We start from the raw sequence: 25,480 nt of genomic DNA on the forward strand, positions 1-25,480 counted from the left end.
CAGATGACCCAGTTGTTACGGGTTCAGGATGTGTAATTAGAAACCGGGGACGATTCAGAGACACTTAACGAACTGATCCATACTGAACTTCGACAGCAGCCTGGCAGTGAAAGACTGTAAAGGGTCTGATTGTAGAAGGTAAAGTGTGAGATGTGATGGAATGCTAAACTGGGTGACACTGGTCAGCCACCAGGTGACACGTGTAAAAAATCTTATGTGCGCTCACCTCAGCCGGACCTGGCAGAGCAGTAAAGGTTCTGATGATGACCACCTCTGGTGTGTACAAGTCAGGTCTGTAGCCAGCCCATCTCTGGTACAGACATACATGACAGACGATTGATAAGACAGGCAGGCAGAATGGTCCAATGGAGAGAGAATAGGACTGGGATGGGAATCAGGAGACCTGGTCTCTATTCCAGCCACTGTCTGACTCACTGTGTAATCTAGGACTAGTCTCTGTGCCTCCGTTTTCCCACCAGTAAATGGGGATAATGACACTCACCTTATTTGTGATCAATGGCTGAAAAGTGCTAAGGACGGACAGACTGGCAGATTTCTCTGTAACCCAGGCCATTGCAGAGCTGCCGCAGCATTCTGTATTAGGATTCTGCAGTGGTTTTCTCCCAGAACAGGTTTATGATCTATTTTTCCCCAAAACCCTTTATTTCTGAAAACGCTCAGCTAGAAACGGAGACCTGGATAACGTCTAGGGCAGAGACAGGGTAGTGTCCTGCCTGTCTGAAGGAGCGTCTCCTTTAATTGGCCTGCTTCACTCTTGCTTTCCTTCCCCATCATGTGAGTCACAGCTTGGACAGCCCTGAGCCTGGAAGTGGATTTTGCCACATTACAAAGGAAATGAGTGGCCAATTAAGCAAAGCTATTTCACACAGGCAGGAGGGGAGATTTCAAGGCACTGGCTGGCACGCCCCTTCCAGGAAGAGACAGAGAAAGAAACCACTTCGGAGGGAAATAGAACAGTTAGAAAAACAAGCCTGTGTGGGCGTCTTGTATTCGTCTTGGCAGGCAGCACGGGCCAGATTCACCCGGTGGGACTGCACTGAATTCTGCGTGCATGCACCATAGATGGATCTGGCCACTTAAGATGCTTCCCCTGCCTGTTTTGCTCTCACCCCAGTTCTTGTGCTGTGTGGGCATGAAAAGAGCCTGTCTAGATGCACAATGGGAGCTGCTGTGCCTGGGGCCTGGCTTGCTCTGTGAATGTTTTGCAGATGAAGCAGCACAGGCGTGAACTAGACTGAGCCTAAGACGTCTTTCCCAGACAGCCCCCTCCCTCCTTCCCCCTTTCCACTCCCTCTCCCTCCCCTTCACAAGCAGGGCTTGCTCTTTTCTACACGAGACGAGAGGTGGGTGGCTGGGTGGGAGGGATCCTCTCGGACTTACTCTGGTCGGGAATGGGATGGAGGTACGGAGGCAGAGGCTGGGCTGATGCAGGCAGAGCCACCTCTGCCCCTTGTCTGGATTCGCTGCAACTTTTCTAGGGCACCTGGATTTCATTGAGGATCCGCCAGAAGGAAAAAGAGCCGCTTGCATGGACTGAAGAGAGTGGCAGGGCAACTAGATGCAATAGGAAAACTTCTAGCTTCCAGGGAGAAGGGGCAGTTACCTCCTTGCTCCCGCCAGCCTCCCTGCCACTTCCTAGTAAAACATGGTAATGCCTTCTGCTTTTGTATCTTTGTAATGACTGTCCCACTAGCTTTCCCTGTCTGCTTGTCTCCTCCGTCCCCTGCTGCCAACACACACTGCACACCTGGCCCTGCAGCAAAGTCCTAGCAGTAGCCTGCTGCTTTGTCGCTCTCAGTGCATGGCGGGTTCTGTCCTTCCCCAGGCCCTGTCTTTCTGTGTGCTTGTGCCACATGGGGTGTGGCTGTCAGCCCTGACACGCTAACGCTCAGGTGTAACGCCGCTGCTTGCCAGGTGGGAAAGGGGAGAGAGATTGACAAGAGAGCTTGCTTCTAAAACCGTTTGAGCCTGGGAGGATTCCCTTCTCACGCAGAGCCCGTGTCTCCAGCAGCCTGAGCAGACGTTTGGCACCAAGTAGAAGGAAGGGTACAAAGATCACTAGCAGCTGTTTGGATGGAAGCGTGTGGGACTGCAAACCATTGTGGTTAAAACCTCCCTGCACTCCCTTGCTATGGCTGCAGGGAATCAGAGCCAGAGAATGTGTGTTAATAACTTCTCCCTTTGCTATGCAGGGATGACATTCCTTACTCCGTGGGTCCCGACTGCATTACTGTTAGTGGCCCCTGTGCTGCCTTGAGCGGCTCTGATGACCTGTCTCTTGCCTTCCTAATGCTTTGACTTGTCTTTAAAGTTTGGATCCTGCAGTCCTTACTCAGGCTAAACTCCCCTGATGTAAGAGCTGGAGCAGCGGGAGTGGAATTGTTATTGGCTGCTGGTTAGTGCTCTCAAACCTCTGCATCAGGGAAAGGGAGCGGTATGCTTGGTGACTTGAGAGTTAAATGAACAACCTTACTGTGCCAAAACTGTATTTATTGTGAAGCTCTAACCCTTCCCGGAGATTCAGACAGACGGCTTTATAAAAACAGATGGGGATTTGGGGGAAAGAGCATCGTCTCCGTTTGAACTACACTTTAGGTTATTGAAATGGAAATAACTTATAAAATCTCAGTCTCTTTATGCTCTTAGTGACTTTTGTTTTCTTTTTGCACTTCACTTAAATTGGTCAAAGAAAGTCGACTGGTCAGTTCCCTTTGGTTTCTAATCACTCCCTAGTTAGGGTCCCTATTCGCCTTGCGTTTGCACGCTGCATCATTCATTCATTCATGCCCGTCACCCCAACCAGGGTATGGGCCGCCAACCACAGATCTCCATAGTCTTCTATCCTGGGCCATTCGCTCTAGCTGGTTCCAGGTATAGCCCATACGCTGCTGCTGCTCTCTATTCACAGCCAGATCAGACTCATTTACTGATGGGAGGTTTTCTGGTAACATTTCATGAAGTTGTTTTGCCATCTTGGGCCAAATCATCCCTAGTGTAATTGACCTTGGTGGAATTACACCAAGAATAAAGTCGTGTCATTAGGATTTGTAAAATCCCACCCTCCTCTCCTCTCTGCTCTACATGGGGGCCGCAAATTCAGTTGACAATTTTCTTTAACCCGGGTGTAAGAGGGCCCTGCTGCTTTACAGATTACAGCATTAGGATCTGAACTGGTTCATCTTGGGGAGGGGGGGGGGATTTGAACTTCTTCATCTCTGTTTTGTTACAGCACCAGGACTCCCAGTGAATTCAGTACCTCACCAGCTGCTGGGAGGTGGCTAAATTCCAAGCTCCCCTTTGAGATTTGGGAGTAACAGCACCGGCTGCTCCGTTCACTGCCCCATCCACCAGAGCAAGGAAGGGCATGAGAACCAGCAGACAGGGGGCTTGAAGTGCCATGGTACCCAGACAGCAGGACAGAATGGAGAGATGAAGTGACTTGCAAGACAGTCTGCAAAAGAGTAGGAAACCCATGCCCCAAAGGCACCCAACCGGGCCCCTTCCGACAAATCTGACCGGGGGAGAAAACCAAGTATTGTGCAAGTGTCTGTTTGCAGGGGGTGCCAGATCTCAGCAGAGGCGAGGAGGCAGCACTGGGCTGGATGGGCTCACATGGACAGAGCTCCCTGCCTCCCCTGTCACTCTAGAGGAGGCCCCTGCAGTCAGGGCAGAAGCAGAGTGACACAACCTTGCTTTGCAGCCCTGCACCCATGCTGTGCGGCCTTAGTGTAGTAGACACTTCCTGCATTGATGGAAGGGATTTTTCCACTGCTGTAGGGAATCCACCTCCCCACGTTACGGTAGCCAGGCTGACAGAATAATTCGTCCATCCACCAAGCCACGTCTATACCAGGGCAAGGTTGGCTTAACCACAGTGCTCAGAGGGTGTAAATTTTTCACACCCGAGCGCCACAGCTATGTTGACCTAATTTTTACATGTGGACCAGGCCTAAAGCTGTCAACTCTGACACAGCCTTCACTTTAAAATGGTAAACAGAGCTCTGCAACCAGGCTGAAATCTGCCTCACTGAGAAGTGAGAATCTAACGGCAAGGTGTGTCTACCTGGGGACACTTAGGAAAGTTCCTCAGAAAAGGTGTGATGTTAAAGTGCTTTAGCTAAAACCCATTAAACCTAATTAAGCTAAGCTGGACAAGGCAGCTTTACTTCTGGAGTAGCATGTCCACACAGGGGTTTAATGTGCTTTAAGTAGTGCACTCTATGTTCACACCTTGGGATAATTCCACTTCACTTTCCCGAGTGCCCCCAACATCGACATGTGTGTGACAGTCTCACCCCCTCAGCCCCAGTGTGTGACAGCCACAGACCCTGGGCTCATTCAAGTACCAGAAGCCGTTGCTGACACAGCTGCTGAATGGATCAATGGAAGGCTGCTAACTAAAGGTCCTCTCTGCTTGAGGCTGTGCTCAGAGCTTTGGAATTCGTCCGTATCAAGTACAGTTAAATTTGGAGACTGACCTTCCTACCAGGTCAAGAAGCTCAGATCTGTAGCCGGTCAAGCTTGGCAGCAGGAGATAAAAGCGCCTTCTCTGTTATCTAGGGATTGAACAGAGACAGATCAGGAGATTTTAGATATATATAAAAACTCAACACATCCTAGTTAAAAAGTACATTGGGGTTAATTCTTCCACCAGCTTCCAACAGCCCAGATTTTGCAGGACCATGGGTTTGCATGCTCAGAAACCTCCATTTGTGTGTGCCTATGGGCCTCTATACATGCAAATCCAGTCAAGGCTTTATTTGTCTGCCTGTCCAGTTCCTGCACAAATGCTAGCTCTGGGAGAGCTGTCTCAGGCTACTATAGCTGCATTATTATTTACTCTCTGTGAACAGCTTGAAAGCCCCTCCTAAAGGCTTGAAAAGCCAATGTCTGTCCTTACTAGTTATGTGTTTTTTCCATTTGACAACCATTGCTTTCCTAAAGCAGCTGAAATTTAACCTGAACTCATCCTGATTGCTTCCCTTGGTGCACCAGTTATGTCAGTCAGATTAGCACAGCCTTGGAAACAGGGTTTGTTTAATTAACTGCTTCTGCAGAGCCAGGTCAGTGAATTGGAAACATCATTAAGTGGGCCTGACGCAAATGGTGGCTCTTGTTTTAGTCTGGAGGGTCTTGTTTTGCAAGGATGGAGCTGTAGAATATGTAGGATATTTCCTAACAGATTCTCCAGTGATTGGTTTGGAATCAATGAAATGTAGGGATGAGGCTGAACCAGAGGGATCAAGGTGCCTAGCCTCATGCATTGTCACCCATCCACACGATTGTATTTCTAAGACACCTGCCAGTCTTAGAAAGAGCTTAGATCTGACCAGCTCTGAATTTGGGGGCAGTTGGGACTGGGTCTAACCTCGCTAGCTACCCTTCTCGCTATAATGGGCTGAGCCAAATCACCAGGTGTGAACACTCCTGAACTTGGAGGAGTTTAGAATTTGGAGCCTGCACTTGGAAACTCAGAGCCACCACAAATCAAACGAGTATAAACCTAGACATACTGGCAACCCTTTAAACCAAAAGCCCCTTAACCTGCCTGTTCAAAAGACAGTCCTCTGTGAGGCTAGTGGCATCTCCCCAATTCGCTCAGACCTTTCGACCTTTCCTCACTTCAGCAGTGTCATAACTAATGTACCCCGAGTCCCAGAAAAGCACGGTTACTCCCAAGGAAACACGTCTATTGCATGTGGCTCTGCCAGCCCCGGTGGTGTATTTAAATCAGTGTCGCTCCTTTAAAGACACTTCCACGCTCCCACCAGGCTGGAGGGCCGGTCTGGAGGCTCTGTGGGGAGCTGGGAAAGCGAGTGATGGATGATGTATATTAAATTGGGGGCGGTGGGAGAGGTCCCCAAAGGGGGCGGGTTGCTAGTGCTGGTCTGTCTAATGGATGGTGCATTTCCCCTGCAGGATCCCCGGTCGCTCGATGCCGCGGTGCAGAACGCCCTGCTAGCCCTCTACCCGCCATTTGAAGTCACAGCCCCAATCGTCCTCAGCCAGCTCTTCCGCCTGCTCGACAGCGACTACCACGGCGACGGGCTGTGCTGCCTCCTTGATTTCCTGATTCCTGCCAAGCGCCTCTTTGAACATGTGCGGCAGGCAGCCTGTGTGAGTTCATGGACAACAACGCCAGTCTCCACCTCCCCCAAGCCTTCCCAGAGCCCGGCTCTCAGGCCCAGGCCTGCCGGGGGTGCACGGATGCAGGCAGGCTTCCCCCACTGAAGCAAACTTTCCACGCGGACTCTAAACGCTGTGCTATCATATCCCACCTAGGGGCAGTGCAGGCTGGTAGTTAAGCAAGGAACAGGACAGGATGCCTGGGTTCTCTCTGTGGGGCCTTCAGCAAATCACCTCTTCAGGGTCTCATTTTCTCATCTGTAAAATGGGATGATGAGACTTCCCCAACCCCCGGCAGGCTGCTGGGTTTATTAATCATTGTGAGGCTCTTTGTGGCACTGCAGAGTCGGTCTGTACATCATTAACCCCACCCCAAACAGGAATAATGGCCTGGCCCGGCCGCACACAGGGGCTGTGACAAATCGTCCAGTACAGGTGGCAAGGTGCTCGCATACTGTGGAACAAAGGCCATATAATAATAATAATCCCGAGCTCTTACACAGCTCTCCATCAGTAGATCTCAAAGCACTTTACAAAGGAGGACAAGCGCATTATCCCCACTTTACAGATAGGGAAACTGAGGCACGGGGAGTGGCTTGCCCAAGATCACCCAGCAGGCCTGTGGTAGAGCCGTCTCCCTGTCCGGCGCTCCATCCATTAGGCCACAATAAGCTGGTCAGATCCCATTTTGTTAACATTGTGTGTTTTTCTTCTCTTAGGCACCTTACTTTAACTGCATCTTTCTCCATGAAGGCTGGCCCTTGTGTCTTCACGAGAAAGTGGTCATTCACCTTGCCCCACTCAACCCCCTCTTACTACGCCCAGGAGACTTCTACCTCCAAGCAGAGCCCTACGGAGAGCAATCTGCCTGCATCACAGTAAAGTGCCTCTCTCAGGACTTGCGCACTGTGGAAGAAAGAACAGTTCCTGAATCCTCCTACACGCTGCTATTTACCAATGAGTGGCTGGAGGAAATCAACCGAGACCTGGAGAGAGCACCTCTGCACACTTGCCTGGTAGCCACAGAAAAGGGAATTGCCCCTGTGCCTTGGAGTAAGATAGCCATGCCAGAATTCATCAGCAAGCCCAAAGCAGCACCAAGTCCCACCCAGGTCGGAGTGTCCCTTCCAGCACATGCACTGGACCGTGGCAGATCTGAAGTGATGGTAGAGCCAGCATCACAGAGCTGCACAATGTCTTTTTGCATGACTGATGCTCAGGTGCCACCTGGTAACATCATGGGTAATGGCCAAGACTGCAAAGATGTGCACTGGAGGTCCAGCCAGGGCAAGTATCCAGGACTCATCAAGGTGGACCAAGCAGGATCATGGAAGAAGCCCAGTGTGTTTGTTGTGCCAAGCCTGTGCGATATCATCAGCCAGGACCTGGATGGTGACTATGTTGACCTGCTGGAGTTTTCTGAAGAAATGAAGCTGGATCTTCTGGCCAAGTCAGGACCATCTGCTGAGCAACTTGGACCTTCTAGAGAAATAAAGGTGCCATCAGAGCGTAAATCACGGCTTCCAAGGGTGAACAGAGGGTCAGCAGCAGAAAAATGGACCTGTGGGAAAGGGCAGAGTTCAGAGGAGGGTCCCTGCACACCGTGTCTGAGGAGAAAACTGAACAGAGACCCCAAATTCCACGGGCCGAGGTGTCGATACCGTGAGTCCTATGTGGCCGCCCTTCAGAACCCTGTGAGCTTTGGCTCTGGGCTAATGGCAGCCATACTGGAGGAGTCTGATGTGCCCAAACCAGAGTTCCCTTCAGCAAGCACAGTTCCAGAGAGTCCAGCTCACCCCAGACAGAGGCCAGGCCAGGCAGCCGCTCCCAGACTCCTCTCTGGCTGTCCTCCGAAAGCAATGACTCAGGAGACGAAAGCCGAGGAGGTGACAAAGCAGGGATACTTAAAGCTTCTAAAGTCTCCTGCTGGTGCGAGGAGAAACCTCCCTCGGTCACAGTCTCCCCCTGCCAGCCATAAATTCTCCTTCTTCAAAGGCCAACGACAACCAGCATCCCCAGGGGACAGTTTGTCTGGTACCAGCCAATATGAAGGGCCTCGGAAAAGGATGTCGGCTATTTACTCTCCCCGGATGAGCAGAGCTAAGCTGGCTGGGAAAGGTAATAGCCAGTAGAGGGTTGTACAAAACTGGGTATAAAGCAAACATGGTAGTAGGTTGTGCAAGCTTTGCCTCCTTCCAGCTAAAAACTCTGACACATCTTTGATCTGTTTCCCTGGCCAGGTACCGATCAGACGGATGCGTCTCTCTTCAACATCAGCTCTCTCCAAGGCACCAACTGTAAGAACGGTCTTTGTGTTACCACCGTGAGCTCTCCTGCCCAAGAACCCCTGTCTGCAGAGTCCAGCCCTCAACGGCCGCCCCAATGGCAGGATCTCGGTGCCGAGCTCTTGCACTCGGGCATAGCTTGTTTGCCAGGTACTGAACCCAGTGACAGGATCATGACTAGACCTGTTCGCATTTCTTCATTCCAGATGGGTTTTTGATGAAAGCTTTTTGTGGTCAAAATGAAAATATCTGCAGGGAATGCCCAATGTCCTACATTTTTTAGGGGTTTTGTTGAAAAATGGAAAGCACCAAAATGGCAAAAAAATTCAGCCGATCATTTCAATAAAACTAAAATATTTGCCTGGTCAGCTGAAATGTTTCTCTTTTAAGTGGCTGAGAACTAATTTTTAACTGAATATTGGGGGGTGGGGGAGAGACAATGAAAACCTGAACATTTTTGACAGAAACAAAAAAATGCCTTAGGGGAAACCCAGACATTCCCCAACCAGTTCTTATCTCCTGAAGGCACGGCACAGCCATTAACTTATGAGTGCACACAGCCCCCCAGGCAGGCAGAGAAACATTCTCCCCCCATTTCACAGATGAGAACTCTGAGACACAGATGAAAGCCCCCCAGAGCCAGAATTAGAGCTACCAACATGGTACTAATTCCTCCAGACTCCAGCCCCTCTCACATGAGCCTCCACCCCAGCCAGCTACTCAGACCAGGCGGAAACCTGAGGCGTCAGCAGTCATCAAGGTGAAAGTGAGGTCGTGCGGGAGTTTAGGCCAATAGTATTTGCCGCAGCTCTTCCATGAAGTCCCCAAGGAGATGTACTGGAGGTGCTGTACCACGCAAGCAGCACTCCCTAAGGGCTTTCAGGGAAAGCATGCGGCCGTGGGATGGAGCAGTTCAAGGGAGGACGCAGTAGATGACATTTGGATTGTCCATGGTCTCCCACTCCACAACAAACTTAACATCGCCAAGTCTCCCGATCCTTAGTGATTACCTTGAAGCCCCAATTCCTGGAATCATGGAATAGGTTGAAACTCTGCTTTATTTTGTTTTGTTTTAAGAAAAAGCATGTCTCTAGCCTTCATGGTTGCAGAGAGAAAACAGCTTCAAAATGTGACTCTTAAAGGCTCAAAAAGAGAAGGCAAATAAAAGAACCGAGGTTTTGTTTTTCGAACAATCGCATGATTTTCAAGTCAATCTGATGGCTTTGGAGGTCTCCTGAACACGTGGGCGTGGCAATACTGTGAACTGGTAACTCACTGTTTGCTTTTTCCTGGCTGCAGGGAGCACAGATAAGCTTGGCAGGGCCCTGATCCAGGTGACCACAAGCAGCAGAGCATGGGAAGCCACCTGGTGCTCCGCCAGAGAGGTAGCCCAGCTCCTCCTTTACCTCTGCTCCATCCCCAGGTAAGGGGCGAACACAGCACCCTTCCCACAACATCCATGTTACAGCATAACCTTAGCAGAGCACCTGCATGCAGCATCGCCCGGCGCAGCAGCCACTCAGCCTCGGTTTCCCAGCCTGTCTTCCACTGCTCTGCCCAGCCTCCAACACCTTCTGGGTTGCAGAGACTTAGCCTTCCGGCAGGTCCCTTCCCGTTCTACCCCTTGCAGGGCACCCCAGTTCCAGAACAAGGAGGAAACAACATGAACTTAAATTCTTCCTTTTCCTCGGGCAGATCTGCTAGGCACTGGGCCCTGACCAGCCTTCTCCAGCCTCTGCTCTCTCTGCCTGCTCCCCTCAACTGAGCAGGGCTCTGCCTTTTCCCCTGGAAGCCAGACTTCTGCTCCAGGTATCTCAGTTGGGCTGACTCAGCCTCCAGCTGTCCATTAACCTCCTCCTGCCATGTGTGGTGGCTTGCGTGCCCCGTTCCAATGCCTTTCAGGCAGTAGCATAGTCACAGGTAAACACGGGTTAACGGAATTTGGGGAATATGGCGTTTAGGGGGCGGGTTCTGCCTGGGAGCTGGGCATCCTTACTCGCTCCTTTGCCTGCTTTGCACCCCCATCCGCTGCCTGGCAAGAGGGAGTCGGATGGCTGTAGGCTGCAGGCAACGCTCAGAGGGCCCAGTTAATTACTGTGAACGGTATTATTTCCGGAACTGCTCGCTGTGGTCATTTGGGGGCTTTTAACCCTCCCTGTATAGCTGGATGGATTCCACCCGCACACATGCTGGAACGTGCACCACTGCCCCCTACTGGAGCTCATTGGACATTGCGTGGGTAGTTCAGGCGTTCTTTCCACCCGTCCTTTGAAATCCCATGGCAGCTGTTGGATGTGAAGATAAATAGCGTGTGTGATGTTGGGTGTATTTAGGCATTTCTGGGGGGAGCAGGCAGAGAGAGAGCAGAGGTGGGGCTCTTGCCATGGGGCAGAAGGCTGGCCAGGGCCAAATGCCCAGAAGATTTCTGGAGGAAAGGGAAGAGTTGATGTTCATGTCCCAGGGTTTCAGCCTGAGAGACAATCCCAGGAGGAGTCACTGAAATATGTAACTAAGTCAGAGGTTAATGTACATGCCACATACCTCTTTGTCAATGTCATTAGCCATTGTGCACCAGAGTGAAGTAATCAAGTCTAGAAACCAGGACCAGCCACAGGCAAGGCCATCTACCCCTCACAGAAGAGAAAATTTGAGTTCTACAGTCCATTGAAACCTTCACTTAACTGGTAAATCAGGCTCTGCTTCTGGGGTCTTCGGATTGCTCCAGCCCTTCCCCGTTATCTAGAAAAACACCCCCCCACCCCCCAAAGCCACCTATGCTGCTGATGGTAAAATAACCCCTAGAGGGATAGGTGTGAAGTGATGAACTGTTCACTGCCTCCATGCAGGAGAAGGCCTGGGGTAATCCAAGCAAGGTATTTGGGGGTTCAGTGCCATTAAATCCAGCAGGTATCTCCCTCAGCTTTGGTCTGGAATGGAGAAGGGTGGGGAGATGGGCCACAGCACCTCCTGTTGGTTGGTTTAAAGTAGTGCTACAGCTTTGGAAGAATTCACGTTCCCTCTTGGCCTCAGTCTGGGCTCTCACGCGGGCCCTGACTTACTGCATGGCTGGGAGGGCGAGGACAGAGGTGCCAACTTGAAGTGTGGGGGAGAAGGGAGCGGGACAGCAGCTCTCAGGGGAAAGGAGGCCCTTAGACTTCCCCTGACCAGATGTCAGCGGGCACATGTCTACACTGAGGCCGGAAGTGACAAGTGATCTCCCAGCCTAGCAGATAGACTCATGCTGGTGGGCTCGAGTGAGCATGCTAAAACCAGAAATACGGACATTCAGCATGGACCCAACCTCGGGCTCTGATGCCTAGGGGCTGGAGCACCCAAGCTGCTGCCTCCACTGCCCGCATTGCTATTGTTGGTGCACTAGTGCGAGCTCTCTAGCACGAGTCCATCTGCCCAAGCTGGGAGACTCACTCTCCACTGCAGCGCAGGCACACAGACCCCAGGACGGGGCCTTCAGGAAAGTGGGGCATTTCCTCTCCAGCAGGGATGGGGAAAACCAAAGCAGCTGCTGAGGGTCTGAATTAATGCCGTTTTCTTCTTCCAATGGGAGCTCACTGTGGTTTATTTCATTCCCTAGGAGGGAAGCAAGGGACAGAGGGCTGACCATTGTGGTGGATGCCAGGAGACAGCCTCCCTCCCCAACCCTGCACACGGCAATCAGATCAGTCCAGGTACACGCTGGTCTCTGTACAGTCGTGAGCTCAGAGGGATAAGAGGGCCCAGGAAAGCACAGTCGATTTGGGTGGGCGAGATCCTCTGTCCAGCTAATCAGTAAAGTTCAGCAGTGTTGTCCCTAAAGCAACTCTCGAATTCCCTCTGGAGTGTATTGCATTGGGTGGCCTACAGGCCTACAGCTGATCCTTTGACAGTCCCTTTGTCTGCAATGGCCTGAGGCTAAGATTTTTATCTCATCCACACTCTTTGCCCTAAGCATCCCCAAGAACATTTATTCAGGCAGGTCTCAGTTACCCTCTGTTGCAGCGGGATATATTTATCTAGGAAACACTGTGTAGCCCCTGCTCTCCCTGGGACACCCGCCCAGTCTCCTCCTTCACAGTCCCAGTTACTGATCTCCTGGGGAACCGTCAATGCATCCAGCCCCCAGCTGTCTGGGAGGTCAGTGCTACACTCCTGCACTTTCCTGGTTGTCTGGTCTCAAGTTGCCACTACAATTCTCTGCTTGCCACCTGTGGATACACAGATCGCACACGTGGAGGACAGACTCAAAGCACTGTTTATAGTCTCCCGGGGCACAAAAGATGCTCATTGCTACCCCAAAATCACGCTAGGCTTAGCTCGAGTAGCCCGGAGATGTGCATCTTTCTGTCCCCAACCTCTCTGTCTCTGCACACTCTAAAACCAGCAGAGAAAATCCTTTGTCCAAACCCCAGCCCAAGTCGCTTGTCAATCAGGGGTTACTACGTTTCTCTCTGCTTCCAGTAGCCACAGTCAGCTGCAGAATCTATCAGTGCCCCTGTGAATGGACCAATCCACAATGGAGCATCCAGACGCTGAGCTCATGTCCAAGCTTATCCCATACCTGGAATTCAAACACAACAGCGCCACGTACATCTCCACTTCTCGCAGCTGCTCCTAAGGATTCCCGGCAGGACCTCCTGGGCCCCTTGCAAGTCCTGGCTGGCATTAACTTGGCCCACCTGCCAAAATGACTCTGCAATAATTACCCTGCACCGTAATGCAGGTGTTTAGTGCCTGAGCCCCGGGCACCTCAGAGAAGTGCCCTGTGTTCCTGCACAGGGCAGAGAGCTTGTCACCAGCACAGCTCCCATCAACTCTGCATTTTGCTTGGGTTTGCTTTAGGTCTCTTCAGTGAGCTTTGTGCTCATTTGTGATTGGTCAAATAAGTCCCAGGATATTCGTTCTGTCCCCAGCCTGGATGACCGTACATGCCATTCTAGTATGAATACAGGATTTTTCATAGAAATTCCCCTGCTGCTTTTTGCTGGGTTGCTCATGGGAGGTGGACACAGCCAGGGTGTGGATGCGCTGTGCTGTTCTACACAGGTTCTGGCCCAAGTGACTGGTTTGGGGGAAATGGGGCGCATCTCCCACCCAGCTCTGCTCAGGAGCTTTTTCTCGGGCTTCTAACAGCAGCATTGAACTGCTCAGGATATGAGGGTCTCTCGCACAGTCCCGTATTTGGTGAGTGTTTCCCAATGCCAGGACTGAATGTCACGTGCAGAGTAAGCAGAGGATGTCATAGAACCACAGAATCTCAGGGTTGGAAGGGACCTCAGGAGGTATCTAGTCCAACCCCCTGCTCAAAGCAGGACCAACCCCAACTAAATCATCCCATCCAGGGCTTTGTCAAGCCTGACCTTAAAAACCTCTAAGGAAGGAGATTCCACCACCTCCCTAGGTAACCCATTCCAGTGCTTCACCACCCTCCTAGTGAAACAGTGTTTCCTAATATCCAACCTAAACCTCTCCCACTGCAACCTGAGACCATTGCTCCTTGTTCTGTCATTAGTTACCACTGAGAACAGCCGAGCTCCATCCTCTTTGGAACCCCCTTTCAGGTAGCTGAAAGCAGCTATCAAATCCCCCCTCATTCTTCTCTTCTGCAGACTAAACAATCCCAGTTCTCTCAGCCTCTCCTCATAAGTTATGTGCTCCAGCCCCCTAATCATTTTTGTTGCCCTCCGCTGGACTCTTTTCAATTTTTTCCACATCCTTCTTGCAGTGTGGGGCCCAAAACTGGACACAATACTCCAGATGAGGCCTCACCAATGTCGAATAGAGGGGAATGGTCACATCCCTCAATCTGCTGGCAATGCCCCTACTTATACAGCCCAAAATGCCATTAGCCTTCTTGGCAACAAGGGCACACTGCTGACTCATATCCAGCTTCTCGTCCACTGTAACCCCTAGGTCCTTTTCTGCAGAACTGCTGCTTAGCCAGTTGGTCCCCTGCCTGTAGCAGTGCATGGGATTCTTCCGTCCTAAGTGCAGGATTCTGCACTTGTCCTTGTTGAACCTCATCAGGTTTCTTTTGGCCCAATCCTCTAATTTGTCTAGGTCCCTCTGTATCCTATCCCTACCCTCCAGCGTATCAACCACTCCTCCCAGTTTAGTGTCATCTGCAAACTTGCTGAGGGTGTAGTCCACGCCATCCTCCAGATCATTAATGAAGATATTGAACAAAACTGGCCCCAGGACCGACCCCTGGGGCACTCCGCTTGATACCGGCTGCCAACTAGACATGAAGCCATTGATCACTACCCGTTGAGCCCGACCATCTAGCCAGCTTTCTATCCATTCTTCCAGCCCATCCTTCTTTAACTTGCCGGCAAGAATACTGTGGGAGACCGTCTCAAAAGCTTTGCTAAAGTCAAGGAATAACATGTCCACTGCTTTCCCCTCATCCACAGACCCAGTTATCTCCTCACAGAAGGCAATTAGGTTAGTCAGGCATGACTTGCTCTTGATGAATGCATGCTGACTGTTCCTGATCACTTTCCTCTCCTCTAAGTGCTTCAGAAGTGATTCCTTGAGGACCTGCTCCATGATTTTTCCAGGGACTGAGGTGAGGCTGACTGGCCTGTAGTTCCCCAGATCCTCCTTCTTCCCTTTTTTAAAGATGGGCACTACATTAGCCTTTTCCCAGTCATCTGGGACCTCCCCCGATCACCATGAGTTTTCAAAGATAATGGCCAATGGCTCTGTAATCACATCCGCCAACTCCTTTAGCACCCTCAGATGCAGCACATCCGGCCCCATGGACTTGTGCTCGTCCAGCTTTTCTAAACAGTCCCGAACCACTTCTTTCTCCACAGTGGGCTGGTCACCTTCTCCTCATACTGTGCTGCCCAGTGCAGCAGTCTGGGAGCTGACCTTGTTCGTGAAGACAGAGGCAAAAAAAGCATTGAGTACATTAGCTTTTTCCACATCCTCTGTCACTAGGTTCCCTCTCTCATTCAGTAAGGGGCCCACACTTTCCTTGACTTTCTTCTTGTTGCTAACATACCTGAAGAAACCCTTCTTGTTACTCGTAACATCTCTTGTATTGCAAGGAGTGACATTTACTCTGCCCTCCCCTGCAGAGATCTTCACCTGCCACCATCCATGGTGTGTTGCTGTTGGCAGAGAAGGAGGCGGCTGCACACCTGGAGAAGTTACCTGGAATACAGGTGAGGACTGGAGCAGCGTCTTCTGCAGCTGCTCCCTAGACTCGTCTTTATACTATTTGCACCTTCTCCTGCAAGGAGGACAGAGTCTGTATTGACGGAGGGTTCCTTCCTTTCCTCCCTCGTCTCTGCAGTCAGGGGGATGGAGCTGGACCGAGGTGCTCCCCCACCTCATCTCCACCTTGGCCTAGCTCACCGGGGCTCCATCTGTGCTGGCAGGAGCAGTGACTAGATGGATTCTGTCTGTCTGTCCTGGTCACATTGCTAGAGCTCAGGTTCCATTATTCCCATGACACTGTCAGTAGAGCCTGCCCATGTGCACAGTCCTCACCCTTGTTATGAAATACCTGGATCCTGTCTCGGATGAGGAGCAGGGAGAGGTGCCCTTCTCTCTGTCTGTGGGGCCTTTATCCTATTGTCTGTCTCCCAGGCAGGTAATTCTTGCAGTCCTCACATTGTCTGACGACAGTAATGGACTGCAGCCACCCAGGGGAAGCCAAGGACTTTCCCAGTTACTTCCACATGCTGGACACGGGCATTAGGATAATAACTCACAACTTGGAAGAGTTTATTGTTCTTTCAAGGCTGCTCTGTTTAATTAATATAATGTGAAATATTAATGAGTTCGATTACCCAGCTTGGCTGTCCTGGCAGATTTACTAAAATGCCAGCATTCTGCTGTGCATTCGAAAACCACAGAGCCCCAGGGAGCTCCACCTAGAGACAGTGACTTCTTCTGAGCCAGTGCTGGGTTCAGGCTCTTGGGAAGGAACCAGAACTGCTAACATGCCAAGGAGAACAGCTTTTCCCTCCAGGCCTCATGCAAAGCCTGTTGAAGCCGCTTCAGTGGGCTTTGGGTCGAGTCCCCAGTGGGCAACACCCGGAGGTCTGTACTCAGCGGGCGTTTGCCTGAATAAAGACTGCGTGGAAGAAACCGCAGCTGCACACAGACCCCAGGGTCTTGCATGGGGATAGAACCAGGACCTACCCAAACAAGCCTCTCTTCCTCTCGAGCCAACAGAGGAACTGACTCATTTGCTGCCGATACCTAGCAGGCAGTTCTGCTCGCTAGAGGGAGACACAGCTGCATGCACCTAGCCAGCACATTGCATGTGGGATTCAGGATTTACAGCAAAGCCAGGCAGGAGCGGACAGCCGGGAATCTCAGCCAGCAGCTTCTCCTTCTGACTCTTCCAGCCCCGTTTTGCAGATTCAGGCGGCCGGGGTCCTTTGGAGAAGGAGAGAGGTATTTTCATGCCCAAAGGCTGCAGGATCCCCTTGGGGAAGCTTTGCCAAACCAAACTCTTACCCACCACTCTCACCTGCCTCTGTAAGAGCTCACCACAGAATTTAAAGCCATGTCCCTCCCTCCTGCAGGTGGAGCTGCTGACTTCCCTCAGAGCTCTGGGCCGCTACGTCGACAGCACCCAGCTGACACCAGACTTGGATGGTACTTTCCCTTACAGCCACGACGAGTGGGTTCAATTCTTCCAGGTGTCTATTATCATGGCCTTTAGCTTTCTCCTTGTGTTTGCAGCAGCCAGGGGGCATAACACTCACAGTGACGATCACTGGCAAATCCCTGGTACCTTGGTAATGCAGGAAGACAATGTACGAGAATGCACAGGCTACTGGTACTGCAATAACAGCGTAACACCCGACTGTGGGGAGAGAGTGAATCTGGCTGCAGGTTATGCCAACTGGTTACATCACAATAAGTACATCCCTGTTTCAATGTATCACAAAAATAGCATGTGTGTGTGTGTGTGTGAGAGAGAGAGAGAGATAAGGGAGAGGGTTCCCATGGGATGCCCTGAAGCAAGCAGCGGTTTTCACGTCTATTACACACAAGTTCAAGAAATCAACAAGAAGGCCCAGAACTTTAGCTAAGTATCAATAGCTACCTCAGTTCTGCTTAGAAATATATTATCTACAATGTCTCCCTGCAATTAACCTTCCCACCCTGCTTATTGGCTGCACTGCTATTCATCCATATTTCCACCTGCTTCTTTCCCTATCAGCCATTGAACTACTGCCCATCTGTTTATACATCCACACAGCCTAACCCTTTTCCCCCTCTCTCCTCTAAGCCTGTCTTGCCATCCATCCGCCAGCCCTCCTGGCCCGGGACAGGCCAACCCACTTGTGTTTCCTTCTCTGTAGAAGCTGCATCCCTTCGTGGCAGATCTCAAGCAGGCCTCCAAGCTACTGCAGAGCTCCATCCAGGAACTGGAGAAGGGCGACTTCCCAGAGGATATGCAGGTAACAGCCATGCTTCCGAGTTCCAAACAGGATATCCCCCAAAACATCAGCATGTGTCCTGTGCTGCCATCTCCTGATGCCCACTGGCAATCCAGCCCTGGGCCATTGCTGCCCACCGGGAGAGCCAGAGGAACTCTCTAGGTACCTTTGATCAAAAGCAGCAGGGAATCTGTCCCACAGCCTTTGCTTGCTGCGTAATCAGTATTTAAGAGCAAAGAATCAATTATTATATTGCAAAACAATTTTTGAGCCAGTCTTGTGCTGTTCAGCTGGCACAGCCCACAAGCTAAGTCAGGTCAGGCTGGGTCACTGCTTGGACAGGAGACCTGCAAGGAACTGCATGCAGCGGCCATAGTGAATCTGTGCTGGAGCGGGAGACCTGGCTGGTGTGATGCTCTGTTCTGCTGAAGATGCTGTTTATTGGCTGAGACTTAACACCAGGGTCCTGATTACTTGTGGTCACTGCAGATTCCATGGGAAGGTCGGCAAGAGGAGGAGCGTGAACTCTAGTGCCCTGTCAAATTCCAGTCCATATCATTCCAAGCGGCCTGCCTGAAGCCCCTGTGCAGGTCCCACTGGACACAGACAGCTGCCATGTTGCACCCCAAAGGTGGTTGCAGTCAGTGGTGGATGAGGTGATCTCTGCATAGAGTTTGTTACTGTCTCATGCTCAGAAAGCACATTGGGATCCCCTGACCAAGGGACCACAGAACTATAGGGTTAGAAGGAACCTCAAGGGTCATCTAGTCTAACCCCCTGCCATGGTGCAGGACTTGTGTCTAAACCCTCCAAGACAGATGGCTTCAGCCTCCTTTTGAAACCCTCCAGTGAAGGAGCTTCCGCACCTGCCCTAGGCAGTCTGTGATTCAGCTAGCTCCTCCAGGGCTCTCTCTGCAGGACAATGTGTGTTTTACGTGGCACTTGGCATTTAACTCCATTTGGTGGAAATGTTGTTCCCCAGGTCGGAGGCCTTTTCCGTCCTCAGGCTCTGTCCCCTCTCTTACCTTTGCCCCCGACAGCCGACTTGATGCTGTTGATTCAGAGGGTGATGGGGCAAAGGACAATCCCAGTGACAAGCGTGTGTGTCTCTGATCCTCGGGCAGGAGGCAGCCGAGTGCAGGGAGAGATACCGGGAGCTGATGAAGGCAGTGCTCAGCAACGTGCAGCTAGTCGGCTTGCAGAGAGAGGGTGGGGCCACGCTGGCCAGGCTGAGGAAGGAGGCGTCCCGGCTCAGCTTCTCACCGGATGTCAGGTACGGAGACTGGAGCCATCTCTGCCCCAGAAGAGGGACACAGAGCACCGAGCTCTCACCCTACTGGCTTCAGGATGCTCGTGCCTTTGGCATTGCAGAGCCCCTGCTCCTCGTCCGTTCTCTGGGGTCAATGCAGCCCATTACCCTCCAGCACAGGCTTCTCGCCAGCCCTTCAAGGTGTTCCCACCACCACCCGCTCGCCCAGGCCTAGCTCTGCCAGCTCCCCACCAAGCTGGAGGCCCGAGCTCCCAGGAGTGGTTCCACCGCCCTGCTCAGCACAGGCCTGGAAGGCGACCAGGCACCGTTGGCTTGAGCAGGGTGAGGATTTTCTCCCTGGGCTGAGAACATGTGTCACTAGGAAGACGGAGCTCTTGTCCCCTGCAGAGCTCCATTCCATGCAACTTTAAACAGACGCCGTCCAATGTTATTTCATTTTATTTTCCAGTGGGGCTGCTAGATGGCGCTGCTCCCCAATACGATCACATTGCTTCCAGCCAGCCGCACACCACAAACCCTGCCGGTGTCTTTCTCCCTCAGTTCACTCCACTTGTCCCCCACTCCTTTGCCTGAGCTCCTCTGCCACCAGCTGGGGTGGAGGATATTTCCAAGGGGATAGAGAGCAGAGTTAGCAAGCGCCATCCCTCCCTCTGGTATCCAACATCCAACTCCAACCTGCTCGCTGTAACTGGGAGATTGCTGACATGTGCAATCACCTGACATTACACCTGCAGCTATTCAGGGCTCCACACATCTGGAGAGTAACATGTACCTGGCCCCAGGGCCGGCCAGTCTGTGGGCACAAACTGGTCCCACACAGAGTGATACAATGAGGTTTTCTGGACAGGTGCAAATCCAGAGTCCCCTGGTGTGTTAATGGAATTAGAAACATTAGCAGCTTGGCTCAGCTTGTGGCAAAGCATCACCTACAAGTTACAACCCCTGTGACCTCAGCTCTGGCTCCCACGCTGGGCTACACTGCGGCGGAACGGGACTGCGGCTCTTCCACTCCGCACATGCAATCCTTCGGTGCCACCGTGCCAACCAGCAGAGCAATCTTTGCACGTGACCTTTCTCAGCGCCCAACAGTGTGCATCAGAGTCATAACTAGAACCCAGCTCCAGGGAGCACACGGGCGTAGGTTAGGGTTCCCCTCTCCCCAGTTAAGGGATTGTGATGCTCAGAGGACTCCCTCTGTTGGTTTCTTTACTAGGAATTGTGCCTGACCTGTAGCTCTAGTTCTAGGAGGGATGGATGGTCTCCTCGCACACCAGTGGCCGATACGCTGTAGGTGAACAGAGACGGGCCAGATATATTTGTCACCCTTTTTGTTCTTAAGGAACAGCATGGACTCAGCCATGGGCCTCTACAACCAAGTGGAAGAAGAAGTTCACACTTTGGTGACAAAATCCAACAGCTGCCTGGAGAGCCTGGAGTTCCTCCGAAAGATCCGGGAGTTTGAGGCAGAATTCGGCAAGGTGAGTGCTCTCCCCACGACACGCTGCCGGAAAGGACAGCTTGCACCTTGGCTACCATGGCAACACTTGCTGAATCTCATTCATCAAATCCAGGACCCAGTCACTAAGTGACAGAGCAAAAGATTTCAGAGTTGAGTGAAACAAATAAACTTCTCTGCCCACAGCCTGGGCTACTGATACCAAGGGAACCTGGAGAACAAGATTTTCTTGAAGCCCAGATTTTAATTACTAGGTTACTGGAAAAAATATGTTCACATACTCTGTGAAATCTGGATGACCCAAGGGAAGGAGGGGAAATTCCCAGGGTCGTGGCAGCTGTTAAATAACTGAGATCTCATGGAAACCCCATTTATTTCTTTTTATAGCTCACTTGCGGGATTGATGAAGGAGATTCTTGGCTCCGTGAGCTGAGCACTGAGGAATGGAGCCCGGACAGCCCAGAGAGATCCTACCAGCAGTTCAAGGAATTCTTGATGCAGGCTACAGTATGTTTGAGGATGCTTTTCTATGACCTGTATCCTGGCTATAGCTACATTGCCTATGTCTGGAACATGGTCCTTGCTAGGGCTCTTTGCCAGATACTCAGAATGAAATACGAAAACCCTAGAATTAGAGCTTCTCACATTGCATTGCAATTTCGTTACAAATGGCCCAGTATTGTTACAGAGCTGCAGAAAATACCATTTTTGACCATTTGAGCGATAATGGGCCCATCAACATTTAATTGTCAGGTCAAATTTTTGCAAGGAGGTTCCCAGTGTTGCACAGCGCTAGTCCCAAATGTGAGACAATCCTTATACTTCTGGACCACGTATGGGCTCCGACCCCTAACACTCCTGCCTCCTCATCCCTTCTCCCCGCCTCCAATTCTGGAGGACAGTTGTTCTGTTCCAAGGGAGGTCCAGTGCTGTGTGGGGACGCCCAGGAGAGGTTCTATGGAGACTGAGGCTTCTGGTTAATTGACCCAAACAAGCAGCCCCATGCACTGCACCGAATTAAATGAGGTCTCAGCGTGGGGAGTGTAGAATGAGACCCTCCATTCTTATCTCCTCCCAAAACAGAATGATTCTCTTCTGCTTCCTGGCACCCAGAAATGGCTTGTGCCCAAACAGAGAACATTCCTCTGACTTTGATGCTGGAATCTTCCAGCTGCCGAGCTCCTGGCCCTCAGCAAACAAGGCCCCCACAATTAAGACAGCAGAGCCTATTTAGGAATAGATCATTTCCCTTGTATCCTCCTTTAGGCTCACTACAACCATGGACTTGTGCTGTGTAAGGAAGCTGCTGAGTTCCAAGGCTCCATGTTCCCAGAGGCACAAGCCTTCCAGGCAGCCAGAGGTACCATGCAGGCCAAACTGAGGAGTTTCTACACGAACTTGGAGCGGCAGCAGGCTGAGCTGGAAACTCTGCTCAACCTCTGCAGGTTCTACGACAAGGTGACTGTGCTAAGCTAACTGCTCCAGATTGTTACCCTGCAGCAAACTGGAACCAGACAACATTGCTCTCAGCCAGGAGATGGGAATCTGTAGGGCACAGTGTGAAATGTATGAGCAGGGAAGTAGTTTGATTCCAGCGCCGATTGCATAGCAAGGAAACGGAGCCCCCCACCCCCCCACCTCCCCGAGGATGTGCTCTCCTGACACTGGTAGAGAGAAACCGGTGGAGAAACTCAAGGTTGGTGATTATGATGGAATTTCTGTAGGACTCCAGAAGGAAGTCGGTGTGGAGGGGCTGCAGCAGAACAGGGGATGAGAGAAGTTACAGAGGGATAAATAAGCAAGTGGGAAATGAGGTCTGGAGAGAGAGAGAAAAGTTCACTAGGTGGCGAGCATGGGAAGGATGTTGCAGTTATAAGAGAAGGTTCTTGCACCAGCAGCAAGTGGGATCCTGGGGGAGGAGAGACAGCACATTCTAGATGAGCGACAAGGAAAAACGACAAACGATTGCTCTGTTTTCTAGATAACATCGCTGAACCTTGCCTGCAAACCTCACATGGCTCATGTGAAGCTTGGAGAGGGACAGCCAGCGAGTCGGGAGGCCCTGCAATGCCTGGAGAAATCGTTACAGAAGCTCTCTGTGGAGTTTTCAGCAGAGAGGTTCCAAGAGATGAAAGTACAAGCCTGCACCATGCACAGCTGCAGAGGACTAGGAGTATGGAACAAGACATGGCAGAAGTGTCAAGAAACCAGGCAGATCCTTGAGGAGATGCTGGAAAAATTCAAGGAGGCCCAAGGATTTGAGCCAGACTGTAGTGGGGAGGAGGATTCTTTCAGCTCAGCTGCTGCTAAATCAGGCCCCAGAGTCCAAGGTAAAGCTCCTCGTGTTTGCAAATCAACTTCCAACCCTGCCCAAGCCTCAGCAGAAAGCAAGACACAAGTTAAAGAATCAGGATGCAGAGCAAGGAGTGAGATAGAATTAAAACCACATCTGCCCACAGACTCTGCCCTAGGTGTAGATCCCAGGGACCCCAGGTGTTCTCAGCAGGAGGGCAGATGTATTTATCAAGGCTCTATAACAGCTGAAGAGTCTCCCCTGAGTGCTGCATGTGGAGCTGATCTTGAACAGAGAGAAGCCCTGGCTCCGAATCCCAGCACGGAGGCTTTAGAAAGCCTCCACGGGGCACCCCCTCAGAAGCCTCCTCTGACTCTTCCTTCCCAAGCCTCTTGCCCAGACCCTGGCCAGTTTCCTCAGGACAGCGTGAGTGAGTCCCTGGGTGATGGGCCTTGCTCAGCCCACAGCACATGTGGTCAGCAGCACTGGGGTAAGATGCCGGAAGCAGCCCAATACTTTCAGGTGTCCAGACATGGCAGCTTTTCTTCTGAAGATACAGAGTCACAGAACTCGGCCCAAGACCCTTCAACAACTAATCTCATTTTGCCCATGGAACTCGTGAGTCCTAGACTGCCTGGGCCGCTGGGAAAGCCCCCGGGGATCATATATCTGGAAAACCACCACACAAATAGCCATGAAAAAGCGGATGCTGAGTAAAACCAGCTCTTTCGAAACTGGGTTGGCTTTGTCTTTCCAGCCCTGGCAACTTTGGCCACAGAGTGGATGTGCTGTCTAGTGGTTATAGCAAGGACTTGGCATCAGACCTACTGGGCTCTACTCCTTACCCTGCCATTGACTCATTGCTTGGCCCTAGGCAGGTTACTTAACTCCCCTGTGCCTAACTTCTACCCATCTGCAAAATGGGGATAACAGTAGTTACCTACCTCCCGGGGAGCTGTAGGCTCAGTTAATTAACAATCTCGAAGTGCTTTGTGGTCCTCCTGTGAAAGGCCTGCAGCTGGGGAAGCGCAGGGTACTGGCCGAGTTAACAATGACGTTCTCATGGTACTATTCACATTCAGTAACCGCAGGAGAAAAACCTAGGGCAAATGGAGACACTTTGGTCACTTCTCTTCTAGCAACACCCATATTCCCTGAGCCCCACCAGTCATCCCCTGGGCCCCCGCTGGAGCACCGTGTTCCTCACTGCTGAACCTTCCCCTGTCCAGAGCCGCCAGGCCTCGGAGTGTAAATTGTAACCACAACAGAGCGATCACCAAATCCCTCCTTCCTCCTCCCACCTCCCCTGCCTGCCCAGTGGAATTTCCCTCCTGCCCACATGTTTTTACTGTCTCCTTTCCCTCCTGGTCTATGGGGCTGCTGCAGCTTGGGTTGTGATATTTTGTCCCTGTTACACAAGGCTAATTTTATTACCAATAATAAACCCAAAATGCAGGGCTCTCAGTGTAGAGCAGTGCAGAGGAAACTACATTCCAGCCTGCAGTCAGACAGCCCCCAGGGTCTGTTCCCACTGCGAACAGAAATCCTTCTTGGGTGCTTCTACTGCTGCAGGAGGAGCCAGAGGAATAAATTCAAGGTGAGCACCAAAATCCAGTCCTGATTCATCTTCTCTTAGCAGCTGTGCTCAGTATCCTCTCAGTGAGCCAAAAAAGAAATGTCGGATTCTACTCCTCTGAGGCTGTACCCGTAATCCATCCCCAGCCGACAGGCATTTATTCTCCTTAATCTAAGGGTGGACATTTCAGATTGGCTCCTGGATAGACTTTCAAGCATGCAGGACATAACTTGCATGCACTATTACAGAGACTGTACATGCAAGTGACAGTTGTTAGCAGTTTGCACACTCTGTTACCCAGTTTTCATGTGTCATCACAGGAATCTCATGTCTGAGTGGTTTAAAAATCCAGCCCCGGGTGTTTGCCTGGGAAGGATTTTGGTGAAGTCTCAAGTGTTTTTCTTTTTAAAAAAACATTCCAATCCAGGCTCCTCTCTCATACTGCGCTGCCTCCTCCTCCTTTCCCCATCCCCTCGTCAGTTCAGAAGGGTGCATTGTGTTTGGTTCCATCCTTTCCCCCACAGCCAGCTGGCAATGGAACGAGAGGACCTGCTTCCAGGCCTGTGGAGTCAGGTCACTGTCCTTCCTGGACTGTAAGGCGAGGAGGGACCAGTCTGGTTACTAGTCTGAGCTTCTGCATAAACGTAGGGAGTTCAAGCCCAGAAGGGACTGTGAGATAATCTGGTCTGACCTAGATCACAGACCTCACATTTCTCTCCATTGTCCCTGTATTGAAACAACCCACTTATGCCTGGCAGAAGCATCTTCCAGACAGAAGCGTCCAGCCACGGGCTCTCAGGCTGCTTTTCTCCTCTAAGAGCCCTTTCGGACGCAGGATTGACACACTGTACAAAGTCACCTCTCAGCCTTCGTTCCGATAAGCAAAGCAGATTGAGCTCAGTCACTGGCTCATTTTCAGCCATTTTGTCCAGCCCTTGTGCCTCTTTTCTGCACCTTGTCCAAAATGTGGACCTCAGAGCTGACACGGGATCCATATCGGTCTCACCAGTGCCCTTTACAGAGGTAAATTAGCTCCCTGCTCTGACTCA

At 51.4% G+C, this 25,480-nt stretch overlaps 1 protein-coding gene and 1 long non-coding RNA gene across 2 annotated transcripts in view; one reads left to right on the forward strand and one right to left on the reverse strand.

Moving 5' to 3' along the window:
- The first annotated feature begins 1,410 nt into the window (after positions 1–1,410).
- On the forward strand, positions 1,411–23,806 carry KIAA1755 (KIAA1755 ortholog). Its single transcript, XM_039497770.1, has 14 exons — positions 1,411–1,669; positions 5,941–6,138; positions 6,867–8,265; positions 8,388–8,582; positions 9,732–9,855; positions 12,025–12,118; positions 15,512–15,598; positions 16,973–17,089; positions 17,759–17,857; positions 18,961–19,109; positions 20,446–20,584; positions 20,950–21,069; positions 21,829–22,020; positions 22,544–23,806. The coding sequence occupies exons 1-14, from the start codon at positions 1,667–1,669 to the stop codon at positions 23,570–23,572; spliced, it is 3,945 nt and encodes a 1,314-aa protein (XP_039353704.1). The 5' UTR covers positions 1,411–1,666; the 3' UTR covers positions 23,573–23,806.
- Positions 19,625–25,480, reverse strand: part of LOC120380239 — a 68,457-nt gene continuing 62,601 nt past the window's right edge. Inside the window, exons 3-4 of the long non-coding RNA XR_005587664.1 lie at positions 23,800–23,955; positions 19,625–19,695 (exon numbers count right to left, since the gene is read on the reverse strand). This is a non-coding gene — a long non-coding RNA (uncharacterized LOC120380239). The remainder of the gene's footprint in view (positions 19,696–23,799; positions 23,956–25,480) is intronic.

Source organism: Mauremys reevesii, linkage group 13, assembly GCF_016161935.1.
Source record: "Mauremys reevesii isolate NIE-2019 linkage group 13, ASM1616193v1, whole genome shotgun sequence".
NCBI classification, from domain to species: domain Eukaryota; kingdom Metazoa; phylum Chordata; order Testudines; family Geoemydidae; genus Mauremys; species Mauremys reevesii.

Bases quoted from the DNA above. Each gene is read 5' to 3' on its own strand.
- KIAA1755 (XM_039497770.1), top strand. The intron at 9,856-12,024 runs GTAAGGGGCGAA...TTCATTCCCTAG, and splicing joins TACCTCTGCTCCATCCCCAG to GAGGGAAGCAAGGGACAGAG. The intron at 17,858-18,960 runs GTAACAGCCATG...ATCCTCGGGCAG, and splicing joins ACTTCCCAGAGGATATGCAG to GAGGCAGCCGAGTGCAGGGA.